The sequence below is a fragment of the Mastigoproctus giganteus genome, chromosome 5 (assembly GCF_048544385.1).
Source record: "Mastigoproctus giganteus isolate SK-2022 chromosome 5, ASM4854438v1, whole genome shotgun sequence".
Lineage (NCBI taxonomy): Eukaryota > Metazoa > Arthropoda > Arachnida > Uropygi > Thelyphonidae > Mastigoproctus > Mastigoproctus giganteus.
The window spans coordinates 37120192-37144992 of NC_143579.1; the positions used below are offsets into that span (position 1 = coordinate 37120192).

Below are 24801 nucleotides of genomic sequence, written 5' to 3' on the forward strand. Positions count from 1 at the left end.
AAAAGTTCCTCTAAAATCTCCTAAAATTGTTTTGATTGGTTTTGGGTTCGATTTTAAGTTAATGTCGTTTTTTTTTTTTTTTTTTTTTTTTTTTTTTTCTGTAGAGTAGAAGCGGAAGTTCCCCCAAGATAAACATGAACCACTTGTGATGTAGGGTGACACGAATCCTTTAAATTGCATATTTCTTGGTCCCGAAACCTTTCTCTTCCTATCATTATAGTGTTTCTTATGATCTGTCAAACACCTGTGAAAAAAAAAAACCGAATTTTATTTATTTTATCCCTTTTACCATGGTGAATCCCCAAAGACATTTTGCTACTGTCTGTCTTCTTTTATTTTCCGCAAAAATAAACAGAAATTAAATTTAAAATATTTCATCATTAATAAAGTTTTAAAATTTTGAACAAATGTCTTAGTTTTTGCATCATTGAAAGGTTTCTACTCTTGATGGCGCCGCGTGAAATTTGCATGTTGTGTGAAATGACGTACAGACAAAATAGTATAAAATTGAACAACCAGCAATGAATAACGGTTATATGGTACTGTTTGTGGGTAATAGAAAGATGTCTCTGTTGTTTTTCGCCGTTCTGTTGCTGCCAGTTGTCGGAACTAATGGTATTGGTAAGTACACAATTCGCTGTGTGTATTAACTGAATTCTTTATTTTAGCAAGTAGTACAGCAATCGTGGAAATTATTTTTGGTAACAAAAGTTGTTACTAACTTTCATTGAATAATTGCATTTTCAAAGATGTCTATAAAAATGTGGCCACTTTTTATTAGTAGGGTTATAATCAAATTTATTGGTCCAAACTTGTGCCTGCATATGTGCTTTTTATTTTTTAAACATTTAAATAAAAGAAATTTGCCACTAATATTTCAGTTCTAATTCAGAATTTTATTTTAAAGGTTTTCTGTCTGGTAAAGGCGACGAACCGGAGCATACAAGTGAACTTTTTAAATACAAGTGCTAATCTAATATTCGACTTTAGTGCTAAATGACTAAATTTTAGTCAAGTTAAATTGATCAAATTCTTTGCGGTTGTGCCTAGCCGGCAGGAAGCGCCAAATCGTGGCCACTTTGGACTTGCAGCAATACTGTATAAATGTCTCTTGTCTTGGGTTATCAGTGTTTAAAGATGCGTGTCCTCTTAGTATTTAGAATCTTATTCTCGTTCAAGTTTTAACGGATACTTGCATGGAGTCTTATTTTACTCATGGTTTTTTAATTATGAATTAGTTTTTTGCTGTTTTGAACGATAATATCTTAACTCAAACCCAATTAAGAAATCAAATTAAGATGGTTAATGTGAGGTCAATGATCCTCAGACATTCGCGTAACGCGAATGTCTGAAAGTAGACGATTTTGCTCATCTGGAGTCTGTTTAAAACAACTTGAATGTCTTGTAATTCATGGTATGTCGAAAGGTAGACTTCAAATTTTTCGAAATTTGAAAACTTGTTAAGTCATGTCATTCAGCATGCTTGCAGATGAAAGAATTCATGGTTTAACAGCCATGGAGTAATTAAACGTCACTGGCCGATAGTCCCTACGTAAAAATGCTTGTGGGTAAGTAAGCAAGGGTCTGCTTCAGCGCTATATGCGACAGAACAGCTGCACTTCTATTTTTGGTTGGAAATGCTTACTTTTAAGCACTTTGTGAGAAGTAACGGTGGGAGGCAATAGTTCACTACCTATCAAGTTTCATTCTGGCTTATGGAAGTGTTCAAAACTAAGCATTTCCACCAAAAATACTTAATTCTTGTCTTAACTTTATCACGAAGTGGTTGAGTAATTCTATTCCTACTCATACAGGAAATCTTGGCCGCTAGTTTTTAACGGTATACGAGTTGTACTAAACGGTGTACAAATTAATGCACACGTATCTTACGATTCTGGATTACTAGGGTCAACGTATGTCTCATTCTCAGCGAAAATGATATCGGTTAGTTTAGATTCCATTAAAATGGTTAGGAGCATTAGCCAGCTCGTAAACTACGTCCTTATGATTGATAATTTCAAACTTTTAAATAAATTAAGTTGCATTCACTTCTCTAAAAAGTGAATTACTTCTGCACCCCACGGGTTTATCCAGGCAACTCCCTAATCACTTCAACCTTTCTTTTCTAAGCATGAATTTCTTCAATTTTGTACTCGGGATGAGTTAATCCTGTTTACCGATCCTACCTTAATCAAATGGGAATTGTTCAAATATTCCTATTGATCCATTTTCTTCCACTTAAAACAAAGGAACAGTATGTTAACAGCCTGTCCTATGGTAACGTTTTAACGCAAGTTAATCCTGGCGTTGGGTAGCTTTTGTCACCAGCAATGCAGATATGCAAACGCCCGTTGCTTGCAAGCTTCTTTTACACGAAGATATTATTCCACTGCCACCATAGCAATAGATAAGCATGTTCCAAAGCTAGCGATGAACCTATGTTCACACCGCAATACTAGTCTTAAAATTAGTACTTTGCGACAAGTCACTTCTTGCTTTGGAACTTATTCGAGTCATAAGTCATTCGGTAATGGAAACTATTGTAGAAAAATTTGTCTACAAGTTTAATAATGAAGTATAACAACTTGAGCTTCTGATTCTAAATTTCTTTAGAAAGGCTAACCAAATTTAGTATTTGGTTACTTTTTAACCGCGCACACGATTCTGAATTCTCTTATTATCCATGCTTCGTAATGATTCTCACCTGAGACTGAATTTCGAACACATCAGAAGAACCAAATGCATATAAAACGGAGATTGAAATTTCGATTGTTTACACGCATTCGTATCGATGGATCAATCAGGAATAAAACACTTCGACGCATACTACAACCATGCTTGCAAGGTGCTCTAATTCAAATTGCATCGAGGATTTAATTTTTAAGTGAATTAATGTTCAGTTACGGGTTAAGCAAATCATGCTGGTGTATCACTGCTTGAGCTGGTAACTTCATCTGGGAGTTTTCTCAGGATTGAGACCTTGTGGCCCTAAAACTATGCTACTGTACCTTAAAAGCTAATTTACTGATTAAAGTTGATCAGTCTGGAAATACGTCTGGTTAGGGATAAACCTACACCATGAAATTATAGTAAAACGGAACTACTTCACTCGCTGGAATAGCTCCAACTGGTGCACCTACAAAACTTTTCTTCCCCGAGGTAACCTACATCAACAAACAACGTTCCACTTGGGTCTTCCCAAACGTCTATGCTTCCTTCCTATTAACTGGCCACGGGTCCTTCAAGAGAACTTCTCGAGTTAGGCCTAGTCGAGGATGCCCTCTGTACCTGCTGAGAACCTGAAGACTGGGACCACGTGATGCACTCATGCAACGTATACTTGGACCTCCACACTACATCACTTCGGCCAGAAACCAAGTTACTGGAATCTAACGATGCTTTCCGTGCACTAACCACTTACGACAACGAGGACCGGAAACTTCCAGTCATGAAATTGAAAATTGAGGCCAGCCTTGCCGACGCCGCTCCGTTATTCTCCATTGTGACGATCCTGGACTCCTTAATTTGAACTTTGCCTGTTCTCTTCTTCCTACCCAGTCCTTCAGGACTCTCACAACTGCACCTAGCACTGTTCCTTTTCGCCTGGGAGGATGCCTACGCTCTCATCTTGCATGTCTTCCACTTTCCTGTCTCTTCTCTGCTCTTTCCTTGGCCCTCCCCACCCACACTCCTGCAGGAGTGTGGACGACCCGCCAGATGTCTTTTACTCCCTGGTCCGGCTCCTTGTGCCAGTGGACGGATGCTGGGAGGCTCCTTCCTGGTGATCGCGCTTCCCAGTAACGAAGAGGCCAGTCGAACAACACTACTCACATAACCCACACTGACTGACTTTGCTATGTTATAACAACTTAACGCGGATTTGTGGGAAACCACGGGAACCGCATAACAATAACACTATGTTCACTACCATATGAATTGAGTGTTAGAAGGGAAGCGAAGTAGTGGATGGCAGCGAAGCTCGTTCATGAATCGATTAAGAGGCTAGTTGAGCAACAGTACATGGACAGTTAAGATTTCAACTGTTTTATTCGAGAATAGCCAACTCGGTGTCCAAGAATGCAGGTTTAAGTTGCAACTTCATTTGCAGACAGTTAAACTTATTACTGAAGGCTAACTTCTAGTTCAATAATAACTAGCCAGCAGAAACGTAACACAATTTAAGAGTATTACTCTTAAATAAATCTAGTCATTTAGCCAAAGCACTTGTCGCGGTGCTTCCTAACTTAAGCTTCGATTAATTTTCCTATTTTTAGGAAAATTAATTCTAACGAGTAATCCCGTTTAAAGAAAAGCCTTTACTCCTGAGCAATACTAACTTCTACTGGAACTCTTCCATAATGCTTGTCTTCCAAGCAAGACAATCAGATTTCTGGTGTACTGGAAGACTTTTTTCCAAATAGTGACTCGATACGAAGGAAGTCTTTTCCGAAAAGTTCGTCAGGTCGCAACGGGCTGTAAATTACCCGTACTCTAATTTTTCAAACCACCAGTTGAATGATCTTCAATCAAGAAGGCTGAAGAGAGTAAAGGTGGTAGAGTTGATCTGTATACTAATCAAAATTCTAGTAAGTGGCTGTCCCAGGTTAAGGGCGCTAAAGCACTGATTCTAATGAATAATTAAGTCTTGGTCATGCATCAAAATCCGCCCTTGGATCATCCAGGGCTATGGTCCTTTGGTTCCTACTTGGAGCTGCTACTGCTGTAGTGGTATAAATCACCTGGTGTTCTCTGCCATAAACTTTCTAGCGCGAGCTCAAATGGCCTGTCCATGACACGGGATCATGTCAGTGTGAAATCTAGCTTCATTGCTCCTAATTTAAAACTGATTAGTTTAAGCTGCATTTAAACTTGAAATATGATCATTCAATTATTGCAAATAAACTGGGAAATTTAACTAGTGGACATGGAAATGTGAGCATATATAGTGGACTGTTTGGAGACAACTAAATGTAATTGCCTAGGTTAGAGTGAAACGACTTTGCACGCCTCTAACAAGTGATTTGTTAGATCTAACTTATCACTCTAATCAGATAACTGAGCAGGCCAACAAGGTCGAATAAGTTGCTGTTCCTCCTGGACCCATTCCCAAACTGCTTTGAAAAATTCTTTCAGTATTCTACTGAACGCTAGGTTTGAGCGCTGCAACTTAACATTGCAGTTTAAAGTAGGCTGTTTCAAATTTTAATCCGCCATCACGGAGCGACTAACGTGGCAACTTTCAGAATCGCTCCTTGTCATTAACAAAACTCCACTCGCATTGTGCAAACAGAATGCAACAATCTGCAGTGTTCACACCTAATTCATGCTGTTGTCTCCATCTTTTATTTTGTGCATAAATAGTTAGGACTGACTTTGGTGTTCTTGTGCCCACTTGCTACACTAAAGTGGAACCAGGTAGCATTTACTAAACCCATCTAAGAATACCATTAATTCTGATACTCTGTATTCACCCAAGTGAATAGTCATTTTACAGATTGATATGCTGTTAGATTCTCTTCCCAGAACAACGACTAGTATTCTAATTGAGTAACTCAGCTGTAGACTACCTATATTAGGTAGTGCGGAACTCGAACGGTAGTTAACCTGCGAATCCGGGTTATTCGTACTATAGTGGATACATCACCTGTTTGCTATACAAGCATGCCTGGGTTACCATACTTAACTTAGTTACTAGTCATACTTTTGGATTACATTACTTCACTGCAATATTGTATGATGGGTATACCTTAAACTGGCCACTACTGATATTAACAGTACTTGTAATTTTGAAAACTTGTTCGTTCATTAAAGCAATATACTCATCCTATCCAGGTTTATATGGAAAAAACAGGCACAGCTATTCGCATGTAGAATTTCTGCTCTTCTCTCTTTAAACATGGTTTTTCAATGATTTCTGAATATTGTGCTTCATGGAGCTCAATTCCAACATTAACAATACTCCAGTTGGTCAGTGTTCCATTTTTGTATTAAAGTGACTTAAAAGTATCGCTTACATCTTCATTTCTGAGAAGTGTACCAATTCTGACTCAATCTGTAATTGAGACCAAAAATTCAACCGTCGGTGAACTGAACTTAATGGCAATTTCACTTTAGTTGCTTAACTGAAGCTCTCCCTTCAGTACAAAAATTGAAATGACCCGATTCAGATTATTGCTTCTAAAAGTCTGCCCACGAATTAGTGGTTTGTTAGTCCAGTTGAAAACAGGTTGTGAAAGCCCTCATTTTTACAAGGTAAAGCCAATCCTAAGAACAAGTTGTGATCAGTTTCTGAACACTAGAACCTAAAATGTGGGAATAAATATCAAGCGCCTCATTAACAAGCCTGAGCTTTGGGCATCAGACTAAGCGATAAGACTGTCTGCCGATCTGAATTATCATATAATCAAAGTGGTTTTTTAATTCTGAAATTTAACTTCCTGCACACTGGATTCATGTTCTGAATACAATTTTTTAAAGTGGCAGTTTGGCTTTTTCACAGGTAATAACTTTTCTTTACAGATTTCTTCAAGGGTGATCAAACAAATCTGACGCCATCCATTGACTGGCTTTTGGGGCAACGTCAAAATGACTGGAGCTGGGGAGAAAACACAGCAAGAGCACTCGTAGCCCTTTCACTTGCAGACTATAAATTCCCAGAAAAAGAACTTATGGCCAAACAACTAGACATTGAACTATTACTTTCTCTTCTCAGGTAAGTAGCTGAGTTGGGATTACTTTAATCCCACAACACCATAATGTAATAATCATACAATGATATAACATTCTTCAGGGTACAACAGTTCAAGTTGTTGAACTTGACTACACAACGTACATATTGTTAAATCCTCTAACACCAGTTTTTCTACACTTGCTTTTATATTATACATCACTGAAGCCTTTCATTACCGGAAATGGCTACTTGAACTCAATATTTACTATTTGAGTTATACACGTAATATGTATCTCAAACTACGCATGCATGAAGGCTGAATTCGTGTTTGTGGGTTAATTTGACTTCCACGCCGCTTCCTACAGATGCAGTATCAATCGTTTTAGTTTATATGAAAACTAACTTAATTCTTTTAATACAGTGGCAGCTTTATTTGAGATTGGCGTTTAGTCATTGTTCTGTAGTTGATTTTCAGATACTAACTAGACGATTCTTTCGTCTAGTTAGTAAAGCGAAGTTTACTTCAATCTTGCTGCTTTGCTTAAGTGGATATCTGAATTATATTCAGAAGAATATGAAAACTAACTCGGCCATTTCAATTACGCCAATGTTTTAGCTATTTAGAACTAAATGTGCGTTATCAGGAAACTCCACTGGCAAGTAGTTTCCTCACTTAATGAAATAAACTCCAGTTAACTAGCTATCTTGCTCGAGTCTACATTTGAAGTATTCAATTCAAAAATTGCTTCCTTTTGTTCAAAAGTTCAGTCAAATTTGACTCTTGCTTTGGCAAGCATTAAGTGTTAAGTTTATTGGATGAAACCAACTTCACTCAAAAAAGAAAGTACCTGTACTTTGGAAACCAAGCCACCTAAGAAAATGGCTGGAGGAAATACTGCTAAGCTATTTTCATAGGAAGTCTCTCTTAGAAAGAAACTAGCTTTTCTCTAACATCCCGGGACTTCTTGCTACTAGTTTGGCAGCTAACTCTTTTCTAACATTAGATGGCACAAACAGTCCAGATTATTAGAAACTTAATTCAAATAAGTTGACATGAAAGCTACTCCTGATATTCCAACTTCTGAATGGGATGAGAAATTGTCAATACTGAGCAACTTATCCAAATTGGAGTAGACTAGTATCTTTACTGAACTTGAAGTGAGGTGAAAGCATAGCAACATGCAAGGTACTTGTGCTCATTAGCAAAGTTTCCCAAGTTTGAGCTGGGTATCAATTGACAATCTAATTGTTCAGTCTGGTCCCTACACTATCTAAATACTCTTGTAACAGCGACTCTGAAAGACTATTTGCTTGGTCTCCAATGGGCAGTTGGAGTGCCTATCGCGAAGCACTGTAGGCATGTTTTCCTCTTAAAACATGGCACCATAAAAACGGCCACTATTTCCTGCAGTCTCAAAAAGTGACTGCTTCAAGCGTTACGAGGAAGGTATGGTATTTCAATTCTGCGACAGAATTGAGCCAATTTAAAGATTACTTTAATTAGTAAGCAATATGCTTGCCTCAATCTGAAAACTGACCACCTCAAAATCTGTTCGAAGTTTGAATCTGCTTTTGTGACAACGTGCTTGAAATCAAGACCAAATGGAAAGCATTTAGCAGCGGATAGCTACTGTTGAAAATAAAACTTTACTCTCCTTTGTTCCTAATCAACTCGCATCGCTGCCTTTCTAGCTAGAATACAGTTCACAACTTAGTAAACATGGGCAATATTTCATTAGAAATATTGCTTGTTTGCAATAAAGTAGATGAGTAATTTACTATATTAGCAAATATTCTCCTTTGCGTAGGATACAAGTAACTTAATTGTGATGCAGCCCTAAGATTTGTTTAAATCTTGACGTATAGTCAACAGTAACGAACTAGAGTAAAATGAACACAGATATGAAAGTTCTGCTCCGGTCTTGGAGCAATTGCATCATACTTAAACTTTGGGATAGATTCTAAATGTCATTTTTAATAACTAAAATGCTGACATTCAACATCTGATCTTATATCAGAGCTAATCGGTATTTATTTCTGCAGGAATAGTACCAACGTGATATCATCCAGTCAGTTAGCTCTCTATATTAATGCCCTAGTTGCAGTATGCCGCAATCCAAGAGACTTCCATGGTATTGATCTGGTAGCAAAGTTGCTTAATTATGACAAGACTCCATTGACAGCACTTGCGGCCTGTAATGCAGGACATGATGATGCCGGTAATATTCGATTGCTGCACGACTACGGCAGACACGGAAATCCATTTTGGATTGGTAAGTTTAATTTTCAAACTATAAGATTTAACTTCGCTATGCACTAGTTCTGTTTATGGTACTAAGTAGCCTTTTGTAGAAACATGTAGCTGCGAATTAAGCGGCTAGGACTTTTCCAGAAGTTCCGCAACGAATACTTATTCGTAAGCTTTATCTTGCGCTAATGAAACAGTCGTCAGCGCAAGAATTGCAACACTGGCTTCAGTTTTGTTAGCCAGAGTTTACTTTCCCTGGAATCATAACCAAGCTACACCAAAACGGAGCTGTTAATATTGTAACATAAGAACAGCAGGCCTCAGTCGTGAAACCATAGGGACAGTGTCAGCATGAAGAGAAGCTTTTCCGTTATAGCTAAACGACGTTTGTACCCCAGGCAACGTAACTCTCGCGCTAACTGTTTTCTCCCCTATAACTGATGGGAAGTAAGATTAACTTCCCCGAAGACTACCATAGCATATGGGCCAAAAAACGGAATTGTCGAAACATGGCATACAGGGAGCCTGAAAGAATTATTTAGGAATATATCTAAAATTGCAGAAGTTAAAGTACAATGAAAGGATGCTGCAAGCTAGGCTTTGTCAACTGCGATACCCAAAAGTTTTTATACTACCGGGGTAATAACGGAAATTGTGGGAGGTTGGCAAGAAGGGAAGCCAGCTTGAGAAAGTGAGTAGGCGGGCATTTTATCTCCAACACAATGTTGCCAACTAAAACACCCAGAGACGAGGGGACCCATGCGGGGGCACGAGTCGTCCCTCGACAGGAAACTCGTGACTTCCAGTGGCCAATAAGTTCCAAAGGAGAGCAAAGAATAAAAGGGCCCAAAATGAGACCGAAGGGTTGAGACAGTGTGGTTCCTGTCGATCGTCTCCACTGCCTTCTCACCTAAGCTGCTTGAGTAGCCACCTGCGTCATCCTTCTAGCAACAGTTAGAAATGCGAGGACCTTTGCCGACTCCCTTACAGAAGCAAGCCTTGCGACTGTCCTAGGGACAAACTCACTGAAATCGGTAAGCAAAAACCCATCCTTATATATAAATAAACATGTGTGAAACAGCTAAAACATTGTATAGTCAGGGGTTCCTTTCTGAGTTTCTTTTTATATGTGGAATTCAGTTAATAACATGTATTATTGTTCACGCCCTTCTGTTACTTAGAGGATGTTAAAAGGAAGGGACGGGATTTGTCTAGAAGGTTAAAATAAACAAACCTGATATCGCGAGACTTTGATTCTTATTTCCTTTCTGTTTGCAAATATCGCATAGATTGCATATTTTATTCATTGTATTTTTATGGTGTGAAGGTAGATTGTGTGCATTACCTCTTGTCTATAATTTATTTGAATTGTCGTATTCTCTCTGCCAGGGTAAACACTTAATGGATTTTGCGGGATGGAAAGATGCTAAGGGGTCGTGAGTGATCCTCTAGGCCCCTCAGATCACGACTTGATGGTCACTTCTGTAATGGAGCTTTTCTCTTGTGGCAGGTCAACGTTTTCTTGGATCGGCAGTGAAATTTATTTTTGTAGGATAATCTTTCTACACTCCGCCTTAAACTCTCCCTTTACTTAACCTTGGCATTTCCAATAAATATGCTAGGGCTGTTCAGGATAACATTGCAGTTCGTTTGTATTCAAATCTCTGTTCATTTTCTGCCTAGACTAAAGCTCGCAACTATTGTAAAGCAGTTAATCAGTCCAAGCTAGATTTAGAACAGAAGCTAACGGTATAAAACACTTCTTGTCCAAATGATATTTGAGCGCTGTGATCTCTTAACAAAGCTGTTGGTCGCAACTCTTGCCCATTTATTTCCATCTGTGAAAACCGGATGGTTCTGTTGCCATTTCAGCCAAAGAAAGCTGATCTGCTAACATCCTTGCTATTCAACTCGATTGATTATCTTGGAATACCACTTCCTACCCTTGCCAGTACACGGCATTCAATGCCTTCTGATCTTCCATCAATGTCTCAAGTCTTGATGGCAAGAAAGTGCCAGGTCCTGATGTTATTCCGCCACTTGTACTTAAACCTTTTCTGAGCTTACTCCTGTTGCATTTTCAATTTTTATTCCACAGGTGTCTTACGTTCTGTTGGCTAAATTCTCATATTCAGCCAGTTCATAAAAAGGGTGACAAATCCATCTCATTGAACTTCCTAAAGTAATGCAGCGATTTAAATCGCAACTCTTGGTTTTCTAGATTGCTTATCTGATCAATGATCGTCAGTGTCTCACTACTAGTGATACTGGTTTGTTGCCTACATATGGAAGAGTTAGAAACTCAAGCCGCTGCCTTCACATTTCAAACTCTTTTCATGGTGTTTATCATAAAGGTTTTCTAAATTTCCATCTTAGGGTCTACGATTGTCTTAATACAAGGTTGGCATTTCTTGGCAAGTGTTTCCAGAACTTAGTCAAAGAAGCGATCTACTTTGTACATGTCATTAACAATATGACGAACAGTTCGTTGCAGCTGTTTAGCGCTGAACGAAATGTGAAAAATCCTATTTAAAACTAAATGGTTTTTTGTAACTACTAGTAAATTAATAAGAGGAGTTAACCTCAATATAGTACGTGGAACACTTCCGTATGATACCCTCCAGAAATTAAAACGAAAAAATCGACAACTTACCGGTACATTAAAGTAAAATTTAAATAATTAAAGTAAAATTTAAATAATCAATTTAACACAATTCAAAATCTAAATGCCTATAAATATTCAACGACGGATTCTGCTTTAGACTCAGAAATACAAATATTAACTAGCAGATTCTTGAACAGGGGTTATCCCATTAACACAATAAATCGAATTAGGGTACAAGCTAAGGATAGGATACAAAATACTGCACCAATCAACAATAGTAATATCAAAAAATACTTTATTTCTGTCCCATATGTTGAACAGTGGCACAAACAGCTTAACAGATTCTTTAAAGATACCGAATTTAAAATTATAGCTAGGCCTATACGGAAGTTACACACGATACTGAACAATCGCTCGGTTCTTTCGGCGTTCGCAACACAAATTAATGATCTAGTATACAACATTTCTTGCGGTGATTGCGACTCGTCTTATCAGGGTTCCACGCGGTTTTCTCTTAATATCCGTGTAAATCAACACGAAGCCTCTGTTCGTGCTTCTCGTTCAGCAGCGTCAGAATTAGCCTTTCATGCCATTAACGAAAAACATACTTTTTTATTTAACGAGGCCAAAATACTTAACGTTCAACGTAATTATACGCGACTATTAATTGCAGAAACCGTTGAAATTAAATTACACGAGAATTCTGTTAATGTTCGGCGGCCATATTTGATCTCCGATGCGTGGACCTTTACGCGCATGCGCGAAGACACATAATCACTATTTAAGTGCAGGTTTAGCCTGATTCGGTAATTTTCATTCCTGTGATCACGACAGTCGGTCGAAAAGCATTGTCAGCTTCAGGAAGGAAAATCGTTTTGAATATTTTCGTTAGATTCTTTTAATTGCGTTAATTTGAATTTTAATCGTTTAATGATTATAATGTAGAAGCATACCGGTGTTTGTGGGTTTTCGATAGATGCTAAATTGTATTTTGTTCGAGTCCCGGGTAAGCGTGAAATTTAGAAAGTTTAATGACTTAGTATCCGTATCTTCCCTTTCCAGTGTAAATTTGAGTCTAGAATGAATATTGTTAAACGAATGTAAAATATCTTGGATAGTACTACTATCGGTAATAACTAGAACATCGTCTAAATACCTCCCATAGTATGTGATACGGGGACGAAAAGGTGTCAAATGTATCTGCTCAATCGTTGAGAGATAGATCTCTGACATTAAGCCACTCAGGCTCAAACCCATTGGTAATCCAAAAATTTGTTTGTACACCTTGTCTCGAAAGGTGATGTAGTTAGCCTCAACTACTAGTATACGTCAACTGGTTGAAGCACCTTTTGGAGAACCTTACCAGCTTCTGATATGCTAGCAGACTAAGTGTTTTAATTGTTCTTAAAACGAAACTTAATTATTCAAGGCGACTAGCTTTGACCTTAAACTTCATCTTGACTCACTGCTGTATTAATTACTTCTATAATAACTTAAACAAGTTTAACCTCTTATGAAAGTCTACTCAAATTTCTGTTTTAATTTGTACATATTAAGCTTTGTTTTCTAGATGCCTATTCAATGGTACTGATGGTACTTGCTTGTGAAAAAACAGAACGTTCAGAAAATATAATGAAAGATGCAAGCCAACTTCTTATAAATGAACAGCACAACGATGGAAGTTTTGGCACTCTGCATACCACTGCACTTGTAGTCCAGGTAAGCATTTAGATTTTAGTTCAAGCTAAGGGAATTAAACAATTTTATGCAACTTGTTTAATCTATAACAAGTTACATAAGATCTGTTCCACAAGATTGGAACATCAAACTTCTGAAATCTAGCCTATTTGAACTTCTGTTCACTACCAATTTCATGTGTGCAATTAAGCTTAACTTTAAGTGGCTCTACCGGCTAGAAGGCAAGGCTGATTCTAGGGTTTCATTGTGGAGGTAAAGAATTGAGTCAGTTATAAAATGGCTATGCAGGTTGGCAAACAATAGTTTAAATTTGTTTCTGGAGAAATTAACCTCTTGGTTAATAAAAGGTCGACAAATCTTATGCTACAATCAATACTTTTTTTTTATGGAAATACTGATTCAAATTTAACTTCAACTTGCATTTGAGTGCCACTTTTCAAACTGCAGAGTTAAATGCATGTACCTCACCTAGAGCCAGTCCTGCTTTTTTTTAAGTGAATCTTCAACTGCTTAATCGCTCTGACGTAGTAAACTAAACGTTACTTGTGCCTTTTTCGTCTAGGCACTAAGGTCAATAGGAGCTGAAGACTGGAATGAATCTGCTGCCCTTGACTACATATCAAAAAGCCGTCAGGCTGATGGATCATTTGGCGACATACTAGCTACATATCTTGTCCTGCCTATACTAGCAAAAAAATCGATAGCTGATATACGTAAGATTCCCTGTGTATATAATACAAGCAGTAAGTTGATTACTTTACTTTAATCTCCTTTTGGTTAAGTTTTCATACTAAATTATTTAGTAACTTAAGCAACTGTTAATCTGCATGTGCGTTAGTTTTTAGCCATCTGTAGATCAAGGCAGTATTAAATTGCTTCTGTTCCTTTATACAAGGAGGTGGCTTTGGATTAACAACACCTACTGAATAGCTCGTTGAATAACCTTTTTTCCCGTAATAACTGTTCCACGCCTAGGCATGGACTGCAAGTTGTACTACCTACGTTGCACTGTCCAGTAATGCTGCGTTATCAGGAGGATAGTTGTAGCATGGAATCCACTTTCCAGTAGTATCCAAATATGCTTGATTGGAGTTGGGTGGCCGTGCTAGATGGCCACTTCATTTTGGTATTCCTGAAACCTACTTGCTGGGCCTTTGTAGCATGACTGTTGCCAAAAGATGCTAGCTTTCTTGTCATGAAAGCGCATACTTCATCGGTGACAAAGGCGTGTGTTCCCATTGATTAACGGGATCGGTTACCGAGCCATCAGTCTCCAAACGATAACACCAACAGTGACGCGAGAAATTTGAGTTTTTTTCACTCCGTGACTGAGTTGGTCTGTCTCGGGCGTAGATAGCAAGGTTCTCAGGAAAAAACTTCCTTCCAGCAAAGCAGGCAAATCGACCAAAGATCATACGCAATTTACACGGGTATTTTTTGATATTTATTACTTAAAGCGGTCCCAGCCAACCAATGGCAACCCCGCTGTCAGTTACACATAATTTAGCAGTACTCTTACATACTCCCTCTCCTGTTTGTCCAAGTACAGGGAGAGAAAGCCTGCCATGACCAAAAAAGATATGAACAATTTGAAAAATAATCAAAATACATAATTAAACTTCAGACAAAAGTCAACTTCATTGGAAAGATCTGCGTCTGTTGGAAAGCCAGCAGAGCTTTCCAATGAAGCTGCAAAGAGCAGAAATTCCAGCACAAGGAGCTGGAGTTGCAATGGATATAACAGACTCGAGCCTCCACGATTTTACCGAATTCTAGGTAATTCTGCATACCACATTACAAATCTGCGGCTTCCAGATGCAAAAGTCTTCCACCTAAGAAACGTTGCAAAGTTCTGTTTATCAACTAGAATTGTCTCGCAGCCTTCTGCCATGAGATTGCTAACCCAAGATTTCAATTCGCAGTACTCAGTTGCATATAATGTTCCCATGATTCTCTTTTACCACAATGGCAACTAGTTCTTTGATTAATTCCTAAATCATGCAACTTTGCATTAATCGAACCATGACCAGTTAATAAGAACATGGCTTGTAAGTTTGGGGCAAACCATTTGAATTTTATTGAGGCTGCATTTCTTAAATCTGGGAAAGATTTGTGTAATCTGCCCTTTGTCACAAACACTCCAATGCTCTTGCCAGACTTTTACCAATGCATCCCAGATTCTTGTCCTTTGCTTTCTGGGATCAGCCAACATGTCCACCTGTATATTCAGAAAAGAACAGAATGCCACTACGGATCATGTAGATCAATGGACAATTTTCCAGCCCCAATCTGCAAAGCTGGGGTCGGCATGCCATGCACATCTGAAGGAGCATTACTCTTTGAATAGATCTAAACTTTCTAGTAAATAGTTTTCCACTTAACACGTTCAAACCAAATTGGTGCCCCATACATTACCATGGGGATAAATACACATTCATATAGCAAGTGCAGTGCCTTGCTTTTATTCCCCAGCCAACTCTAGTGATTTGAGTAATCCCATTTCCTCCTTTTCTGATAGATAAGTAACATGTGAGTTAAATCAAATATCCATCAAACAATGCCTAGCTTTTAATTGCCTTGCCGATTTTAGGCTCGACCCATTCATTCTAAAACTTTGGTCTTCTACTCAAATTGATCCTTGAAGACCATTGTCCTTATTTTGGTTCCTGATACAATTGGTTTATGTAACCTACACAAGTTAGTTCAAACAACTTGCTGTGATCTAGTTGCATCCGTGTATTTCCTTCAATAAGTGTCATCGGCATATGCCACCATCTCTATGCTCTAAGTCCCTACGCAACCAGTCCTCCAAAACTATGTCCACATTAGTGGTCCAAAAACCGATCCTTGTGGGCATCCCCTGGTAATCTCTCGTACAACAGAATCAACCGACACCTTAACAGTCACTGTATGGTGCGGAAAGTAGTCCTTTATCACCCTAAAGATCTTAGTTGAACGGCCTGCAAGTCTCAGCATAAGAACGCTGCTCCATTGAATAGTCAAAAGCTCTTCAGGTCAATGAAGATTCCAAGCTCATACTTACTATTCGAGCCTAAAATAGTTTTGCAATGCCTGAAGTGCATCTTCTGTTTTACGACGTGGAGTAAAACCATATTGTCTGCCAGACCTATATTTTTTTAACATAGTAATCAATCTCACCAGCATCCTTCCCTAATCCAAGGAAGAGGGCAATAGGTCGATAAGATCGTGGATCATTCTTGGACCTAGATGGTCCCTTCAGTATCGGCTTTAATAGGCATCCTTTCATGGTGATGGAAAGGCCCTGTCACACAGGCAGCTATTAAAGGCTTCAAGATATTAATGACCTCCTTCAACGAGGTCCATCCCTAGGCATTTATTGTTCCTTATGCATTGTACTGCAACAGAGTTCAATCAGGCTAAAGGGATCCTCATGCACCCAGAGTAAGCATAATTAAGCCTTTCATTAACATTCGTTCCTCGTCTTTCTCAGATAGTATCTCCAATCAGATGATCCAAAATCATAGTTTCTCTCTCTCTCTCGTACTTTCCTAGTCATCTCCACCAATGGAGTATGCTGTATTAACATTATATTTTAGTCTTGCCAGTACATAGCTTATATACAATTCCCCATGGGTTCTCATTGCCCACTGTTCTAACCAACGTTCTCCAGGCAGTTAATTTTGATTTAGATATATGCAATCGGTATCCTCTGATACTGTACATTAAATTAACTTCCTCCTCCCCATTGTTACGCTTACTTTGCTACCTTTTTCTGCGCTTTATGAACCTGCTTCCGAAGTTGGCTTAACTCACCAGACCACCATTTAACTGGATTCCTATTACAGTTCTGCTTCATAGATGTGCTGAAATAACTCCACTGCATTCTCTCCAGACATCTGACTGAATACCCAGACACCCAAGTCGGACATGAATATGTTCGTCAAACCTATTCCACTTTGCATTTTTGATAGCAAATCATCGTAACTGTTCCTGAGACGGAGCTAGTTGTCCCTGACAGAAAATACAATGGCCCGATCAAAGCAGACCCAGTCTGCTCTTATTCGCCAATTGTCCACGATACCAGCTGCCCTTACGTTACAGATTGTCAAGTCAATATTTGACTCTCCATTAACAGTGAAGAAAATAGTACTATCTGAACTTGGTAGATTTTTGTATAAACAAGCCAAGAATTCATCTAGTTGACGACCACAATCGTTTGTGATTCTATCAAACCACGATGCTGATCTTGCATTAGAATCCATCGCAAATATTACTGAATTACTACCCGAGCGATTTTGAACCAGTTCCATCTACCTAATGTAAAAATTAATGTCTGAGTGATGACAATAGATAGAATGATGCAAGATCTGACTACTCTTATGCGCACACCATCTGAAGAGCACAACGAAATTAACAGTAATAACTGTCCTTATTAAACACTAAAATTGCGGCTCTTTAAGTCTGCACAGAGTACACGTGCTAAAAGTGGATATCCTGTAGGCCGTCCTTTCACTAAGTATGGTTCCTGTATGCAAGCTATATCAATATTCTCTGCTGCCCACTAGTCCAACTTCATCAGCCACCGATTTTGATACAGAGTATTAGTCTGTGGTATATGTACGTTACCATTCGATTTTGCATTGTGCTAATTAAGTGATTATCAATATCTGCCATTAACGTTATCAAATTGCCGTGCTCCTTCTTTGACCAACTTAAGTGCATTCAAGTATTCTGGACACTTTATTCCTTACAGAATGGTTTGCAGCTCGCAGTTGATTGCTAGAACAAGTTACCTTCTCAGGTAGTTGAGGCCAACAACTTGAATAAATAAAGTCAGCTGGATACTTGCCTTTGTGAGGAGGGAAACATAATTTTCTTATCTACTTGTTTCTTGCCAAGGCAGCAAAGCCTGTGGAATTCCTTGTACTATATGGCGAATACTATTACTACTAATAATTAACTTCAACTAATTGGCCTTAAACTGAACCTTAATTCAATTCTTTACCACCATTAATATTTCAGGGTGCCGCACAGCTACGGATAAATTTCTTTCAAAACCTGGAGAAAAAATCTTTATTCAGTATTCATTGTGGTTTGGTGATAAAAAGGAAATTTCTTATACCACATCTTTAAGGATACCACCGCAGCTTTCATTCTTTGATATAATGCTGATTGCAGAATGTCAAGATTCCAGATACAAGTAAGTGAATTTAAATTTTTGGTAAATCTAGATTTAAATCTCAGTTGTGCCTTTAACGTTAATATGAATTGACAGTTAATCTTTTACTTCCAATTATAGGTTTCAGTATAAAGAAGGAAAAAATGAGAAATCCGTCTATTCTCTAATGGACAAAGCAAATGATCCTGAAACTAGAAGTTACTGGCTCTTATTTCACCTTGATAGAAGAACTAATTTACAGAATAGGATAACAACTGGTAAGCGGGTTTCAAATGCAATAATTTAAGTCTATTCCTAAACCTAGGAATAGAAAGATATTTGTTAAATGTCTCATCAATATATCCCTCATGTTGCAAGAAAGTTCAGTTTATAGTGAAAAACACGTGAATGCGCTATTGAATTTTGATAATTGTAAAAGACTTATCCAACGTTCTATAGCACGAAATAGAATAACACTTTCTACTTCTGTTCACTTAATCTTGATTCTATTGTTTCTCAATCATTATGGCTTTTCAACTTTATTCTTTGAACATGATCTCTCTCCTGACAAGAGTGCAAAAAAGATAGCGATACCTAAATGCTAGTTGGTAAACTAGGAAGAGATCCTGGAAACCTTTTCAGCATTGCTGTCCTTGCCTGAGACGAACACCATTGCCTAAGAAGTAAAATGCACAAGTTCTATTGTGCAGACTGTCCGAGGGTAGTAAAAATTAACGGCAAAGCTTACTGCCTTATTTTCGGGTTAAGTGTAGGTGTTCAATTAGCGTCAACATCGCGTTCAGCTAGAGTCCCGAATTATATTCGAAACCAATGCGTGAGGTTACCTAGTTGTAATTTCCGAATAAAAGTTCGGATGAACTCCTCTACATTTCTGTAGAGATCATGCAGAAGAAAACGATTAACGGTTGGGCAAGAATCTCTGGTTAATACATGAAAAACTGTAGGGTACTAGTTAACATTGTCCCATTTCTAATTCGGCTAGATAGTCAAATTAAACGCCTTCAATTTGTTTGCTATGAATATAGCAAGCCTGTTAATCGCCCTATCCAAATTCATTGAGAGATTATATATAGTTAATCTGTACATTGCTGAAACCGAATAGCAACCTACTGATGGCCGCTACATGTTCACTGTTAAGCTATTAATTGCTAAGATCTACTAGGATATAAAATCTTAACTGGTTTCTTTCATCACTCTTCCAAAATAAACGTTTCTCGCACAAACTCCATTTAAATGTAGTTGCATGCATCGACCTTGCGCTAACGGCATTTTTTTTCTTTGCCAAAAATGCCAGAATTTTTAGTTTCAAGAGTACTGGAAGCAGAAAGACAAGTGGCAATGTTCGAAACGAATGTTATATTTGAGCGTCAAATATGATTTTTCTTTTAGACTTACAGATGAAGCGAATTAAACAGTGGCAAATTAACTTCTATGCAGAAATAGAAAATTAGCATTAGTAGAGGCATTTGATGCAAGAAAGCAAGCTTATGCAGCATCAGCAAAAAACCCACTTCCACTTCACCCCTCTGTTTGTTCAAAATACCTGTCCAGCTGAGCCTTAAACTTATTTAGGTTATCAACCTCCACCACAAGGGATGGAAGTCTGTTCCACCAACCACTCGCTGGCTAAAGGCAAATTTCCGCACGTCTATCCTACATCTGTCTTTCCTCAATTTGAATTTATGCCCTCTCAGGTGATTTTTCTGAGCTAGAGGAAGAATCCCATCAGCATTGAGCATGCTTAAATCATTCAAGGCTTTATACACCTCTATCAGATCGCCTCGCTGGTGCCTAGTCTCCAGACACTAATTTGCAAAACTTAAGCCTTTCTTCGTAAGAGCACCCCTTTGTTCCATTCACTAATCCTGTTGCCCTTCTCTGTACTCGTTCCAGCAGCTCTACATCCTTCTTGAAATGAGGCCTCCAGACCTGTATACAGTACTCTAGGTGTGGCCTGACCATCGCCTTATACAATGGAATAATCACCTCCTTATCCCTGCTGGAAAAATTCCTGTATATCATTGACAATACTCCATGAGCTACTCTTGCAGCCCGTCTGCACTGCTCAGAACTTCATATCTGCCTGCACAACCACCCCAAGTCCCTTTCATTCTCTACCACTGTCAGTGTAGTACCACAGAGTTGATACGTTGCTCTGGGGTTGCTGTTTCCCATGTGTAGTACTTTGACAAATGTAATGTTAAACTTCATTTGCCACCTCTCAGCCCATCTGCTCAACCTTTCCAGATCCTGTTGCAGCAGCGTAGTGTCCTTGACAACTCTGCCAAGAAAATAAGAATTAATATGGATATTCAATAATATGAATTTTTTTAAAGCTTTGGAAAACATGACACGAATGATGTAAAGACTAAATACCCTTGGAATTTTTGTGAACATAAATATCAGTCCTGTGAACATTAATCTTTACAGCGTTTTAAATTCTACAATGCTTTTTAATTCAAATATATTTATTTAATGTTTTCTTAATGTATGTTAAAATGAAGATCTAGGTACAACGAAGTTGAGTCTTAGTTTGTATTGACAAAAGAAGAAAAATCATTTCGGCAAAAAAACGAAGCATATATTACTAATGTACAAAATGACTAGTTGGAATTTTTCTTTAGCCTCTGAGCTATCTGCCAGGGGATGCATGGGGATAATTATCATAGTCAATCATATTTCAAACTGTAACCTCTGGACACGTGGTAATCTAAGGCGAACTGGATTACCACTGTGTGCACTGGAAGGCAGCGTGTTTTAAGTCATCGGAAGAAGCCAGATCTGTTCCCAAGATAGATTCTTGTAATTTTATAGTAGGAGATTTAGCATTTCGACTGTAGTGAAGATGGAGAAAAATTGATATTACTCCTAGGAAGGCCACTAAAAAAATTGAAACTGACGGATGCTGAAATTGTTGGCCAGCAAAAGAAAATAGAGGAACTGGGAGAAGGTCGCAGGAAGGTGAGGAAAATGTGAAAGAAAGCACGTTAACTCCACATGCACACTATAACCTTCGCCTTATTAATACGCAAGACAGATTTTTGTTCTGAAAGTCCTGCCAAACAGTGGAAAGATAGAAAAAACTGAACTGTAATGGGCGGGTTGAAGGAAATGGGTCTGAAAGCATATCGACTAATTAAGAAGTCAATACTCACTAAACAACAGAAGTAAGCGTTATTTCGGCTAAACAATCTGATCGGAAAGAGCTGTTTGTTAAAACAAAGATTCGTACTAAAATAGCTTAAAACAATGTTCCATACTTAAGTTTTCCTTGCAGGAAACTTTCCGATTCCAGTTTCTTTTGCATTTAGAATATTACCAGGCAGTTCAGTGAAGCGTCCAATTTTTCCGGAAGGGGCTACTCCGGATATCAGTATTGCCTGTAGAAATGTGCTCATTGGAAGTTTAACGAATCATGTTAGAATCGTTTGTATGCAAAAACTTCTCAGATTATAAGAGTCAAATGAAAAAGATTGATTTGCTTTCAGAGCAGATATACTTTATTTCTTCTATATATTATCGGTGTAGATACACCATAAACTAAATAGTGTGAAGGCATCGTTTTTAATTGTATCTCATATCGTGCGGGTTGAAACTCGGAATAACTCTTGGTGGGAAGCCTAGTCTCGTTTGGATAGGCCAACTAGAGCCACGACTAAAGGAAAATTCCTTTAGTCGTTGATGGAATCGAACCCAGACCCTCCCCATAAATGAAAAGTGAAAACAACTGCCATGGAGAATTTCAGTGTTCCCTAAAATCAGTTAGATCCTTGGCTAACTGTAGCAGTCTTAAGCTTTTCGTTTATTAACCGCCACATTAGTCTCCAATGATTTGGCACGAACTTGACTAAAAGTTCTGCGCTAACTTTCTAGTTTATTTAGATGCCGATCGTTAGTTTTTTCCACTCGCATCTTCTCTGTTTAACCTTTCGTGGTGAAACCCTTGCTTCCGTTACAGGTGATACCTGTAAAACAGGGTTAACTTGTACTTTGTTTTCATGTAGCATTGAAATTAATCAGATATAAGCGTTCAGTCTGTTCTCTAAACTTTATCCAGTGTTTTAAGTAAAATTGTCGGTACTAGATGAGATTAACCGAATTTTTTTTAAGTGGCTTTAACAAAATACAGTAACCAACTCAATTGTTTTTACCTTCATCAGGACAGTGCTAACAGCAGGAACACTAAAGGAGGAGGACAAAATAAACTAAACAATGAGAACCTTTAAGGAGAATAACAGTACACAAAGGAAATTAACAATTACGTGTTGAACTATAAGAAAATCAATGGAGATGGTTAAATCTTAAGGTAAGGACAGTAACAGAAGTGTAGCAGTGAACCTCTACCCAAATGGTAGAAGAAAAAGAACGAAGACTGCCTGAGAGAATGGAAAGCAATTTTGGGCGGAGTTAGAAGAGATGGTAGCAGATTGTCCAGGCCATGTAATTGAAAATGGCGAGTAAGTAGTTAAACCGGGCCCTTAGTTCAACACTTCGGCCCAAATCTTCCAAGCACGTTGGAATTTTAGCACTGCCTTAGGATTATGTTCACTTCAAGATTTCCTAACCCGTTAAGGTTACTTTAATCTTTGAACAGCTTATTCGAAGTTCTTTATTGAACTGAGAAACTATAGGCGGAGTTTCATAACTAGTCTTTCCATAACTAATCTGGTTACGTTTTCCAGAAGTTCTTTACGAGACCCATCAATTTTTGGAAATCATGACTTCAGCTAATTCAATTCTTCCAGTGAATTGATAAGCTCCTGAATTTTTCGTTGGTATTCAGATGGCATGCATTAGTCCGAAATCTCTTCCTGTTCCATTAATTTTAATGGGCTTTTTAAATTAATGAAGTTCATTAATGTATAATCTGCATTGTGTGCAAGGTTAATTCATTTTGTAAGTAATCCTAAGCTGATTTCAGTTCATACTCTAATCCTACTAAACATACATAGCCCAGTCTAATTCTGGCAGCTTGTTCATGCTATGAGCAAATTAACTTCATCTTGTTTTTATAAACCTTCATCACTGCAAATTAAATATGAACCCTACACTTAGTTTTCAACTGAACTGGTGAGCATGTTAGCTGAAGCATATCCTTTAAGAACTAATGATGCTATTAGAAATAATTCTAATTTAGTTAAGTTGCTGCAACACTGCTACTGTAGTCTACAACTTGAATAAACTGTACTATAAACACAGTACAGAAACTCAGTTTAACTGACACAATATGCAGGCAATCGTACATAGTTGTGTTCAACTCCCAATTTTAATAGTAGGATCAATTTAAGCTAGAGTTAAACTAAAATACAGATACATTTTTAAATGTAGAAAATTTAACCACTATTAATTAGTTAATTCTAATAGTAATTGAACAAAACTTATGTTGCTTCTATTTCTTTTTTTCAGATGTAAAGGACATCTTTCCCCGCAACGGTGACCATATGATCTTCTGGTACAAATCTGTCTAACGCTTTTTTGTTACAAATGTAATCCATAAACGCTTGAATGTTTTATGTAACAATTTCGTTGTATAATAAACTTGTTATTGTTTCTACTTTTACAAATAGTTTCACTGGCACAAATCTTTATCTACCTAAACTCTAGAAGGAAAGGGATGAATCAGATTCAGTTGAACCATCAATATCCACTGGATATTGATGGTTCGATTGTTGATCCTGCTCAGGTAGCTAACAAACTGAGTATCTTGAATCCTCATTCACCCATGAGGAGTTATTCAGGGAGGGGAATGCCAGAGGTGAGTTAAGCTCTAGCAATGAGCTGGATGATTTTGTAATAACTGAGGAAAGAGGAGAAATACAAGATAAACATAAAAAGGTGGACAGGATATATCCAGTTAAATTAAAGGAGGCAGCAAAGGAAGTAAACAAACCCTTAACTATAATTATGAGTTTCTTTGGAGTTGGGGGAGGTACCCATGGTGACCTCAATTCACAAAGGAGGATCAAAGGCCAACACAAGTAATTATAGACCTGTTAGTTTAATTTCTGTTCCAGGAAAATTAATGGAGACACTGGTTAAAGAAGCACTGCAGGAAATTGAACAAAACTTCAGTTATAGCTCGGACACAGCATGTTTTGTTAAGGGACACCAATTTGATTGCATACTACGTGGTCACAAAGGAACTGGATGGAGGGAATAACTTTGATATCATATTTGTATCTTAGAAAGGCTTTTGATACTATTGCATATGAAAGACTGCTGCACAAATTGGAACAGTGTGGCATTGGAGGTTCAGTATTGGGTCCGTTGTTTTCTGTATTTATAAATTATATTGATGGTATATCAAGCTTAATATCCAAGTGTGCAGACGATACGAAGGCTGGCAAGGTTGTTAAGAACACTAATGACAGTACACTGCTGAAACAGGATCTAGAAAAGTTGAGCTGAGAGGTGGCAAA

The 24801-nt window shown here is 38.0% G+C and overlaps 1 protein-coding gene across 1 annotated transcript; it reads left to right on the forward strand.

Moving 5' to 3' along the window:
• Positions 1 to 544: 544 nt before the first annotated feature.
• Positions 545 to 23936, forward strand: LOC150085308 (uncharacterized protein CG3556-like). The gene is made up of 8 exons (XM_090373142.1): positions 545 to 621; positions 6520 to 6712; positions 8714 to 8943; positions 13094 to 13242; positions 13784 to 13964; positions 18226 to 18403; positions 18503 to 18639; positions 23789 to 23936. The coding sequence occupies exons 1-8, from the start codon at positions 564 to 566 to the stop codon at positions 23848 to 23850; spliced, it is 1188 nt and encodes a 395-aa protein (XP_090229268.1). The 5' UTR covers positions 545 to 563; the 3' UTR covers positions 23851 to 23936.
• Positions 23937 to 24801: the final 865 nt, after the last annotated feature.

Coding starts and splice junctions, on each gene's coding strand:
- LOC150085308 (XM_090373142.1), top strand. CDS start 564: ATGTCTCTGTTGTTTTTCGCCGTTCTGTTGCTGCCAGTTGTCGGAACT. Junction 6,713..8,713: donor CTATTACTTTCTCTTCTCAG/GTAAGTAGCTGA, acceptor TTATTTCTGCAG/GAATAGTACCAACGTGATAT. Junction 13,965..18,225: donor CTGTGTATATAATACAAGCA/GTAAGTTGATTA, acceptor TTAATATTTCAG/GGTGCCGCACAGCTACGGAT.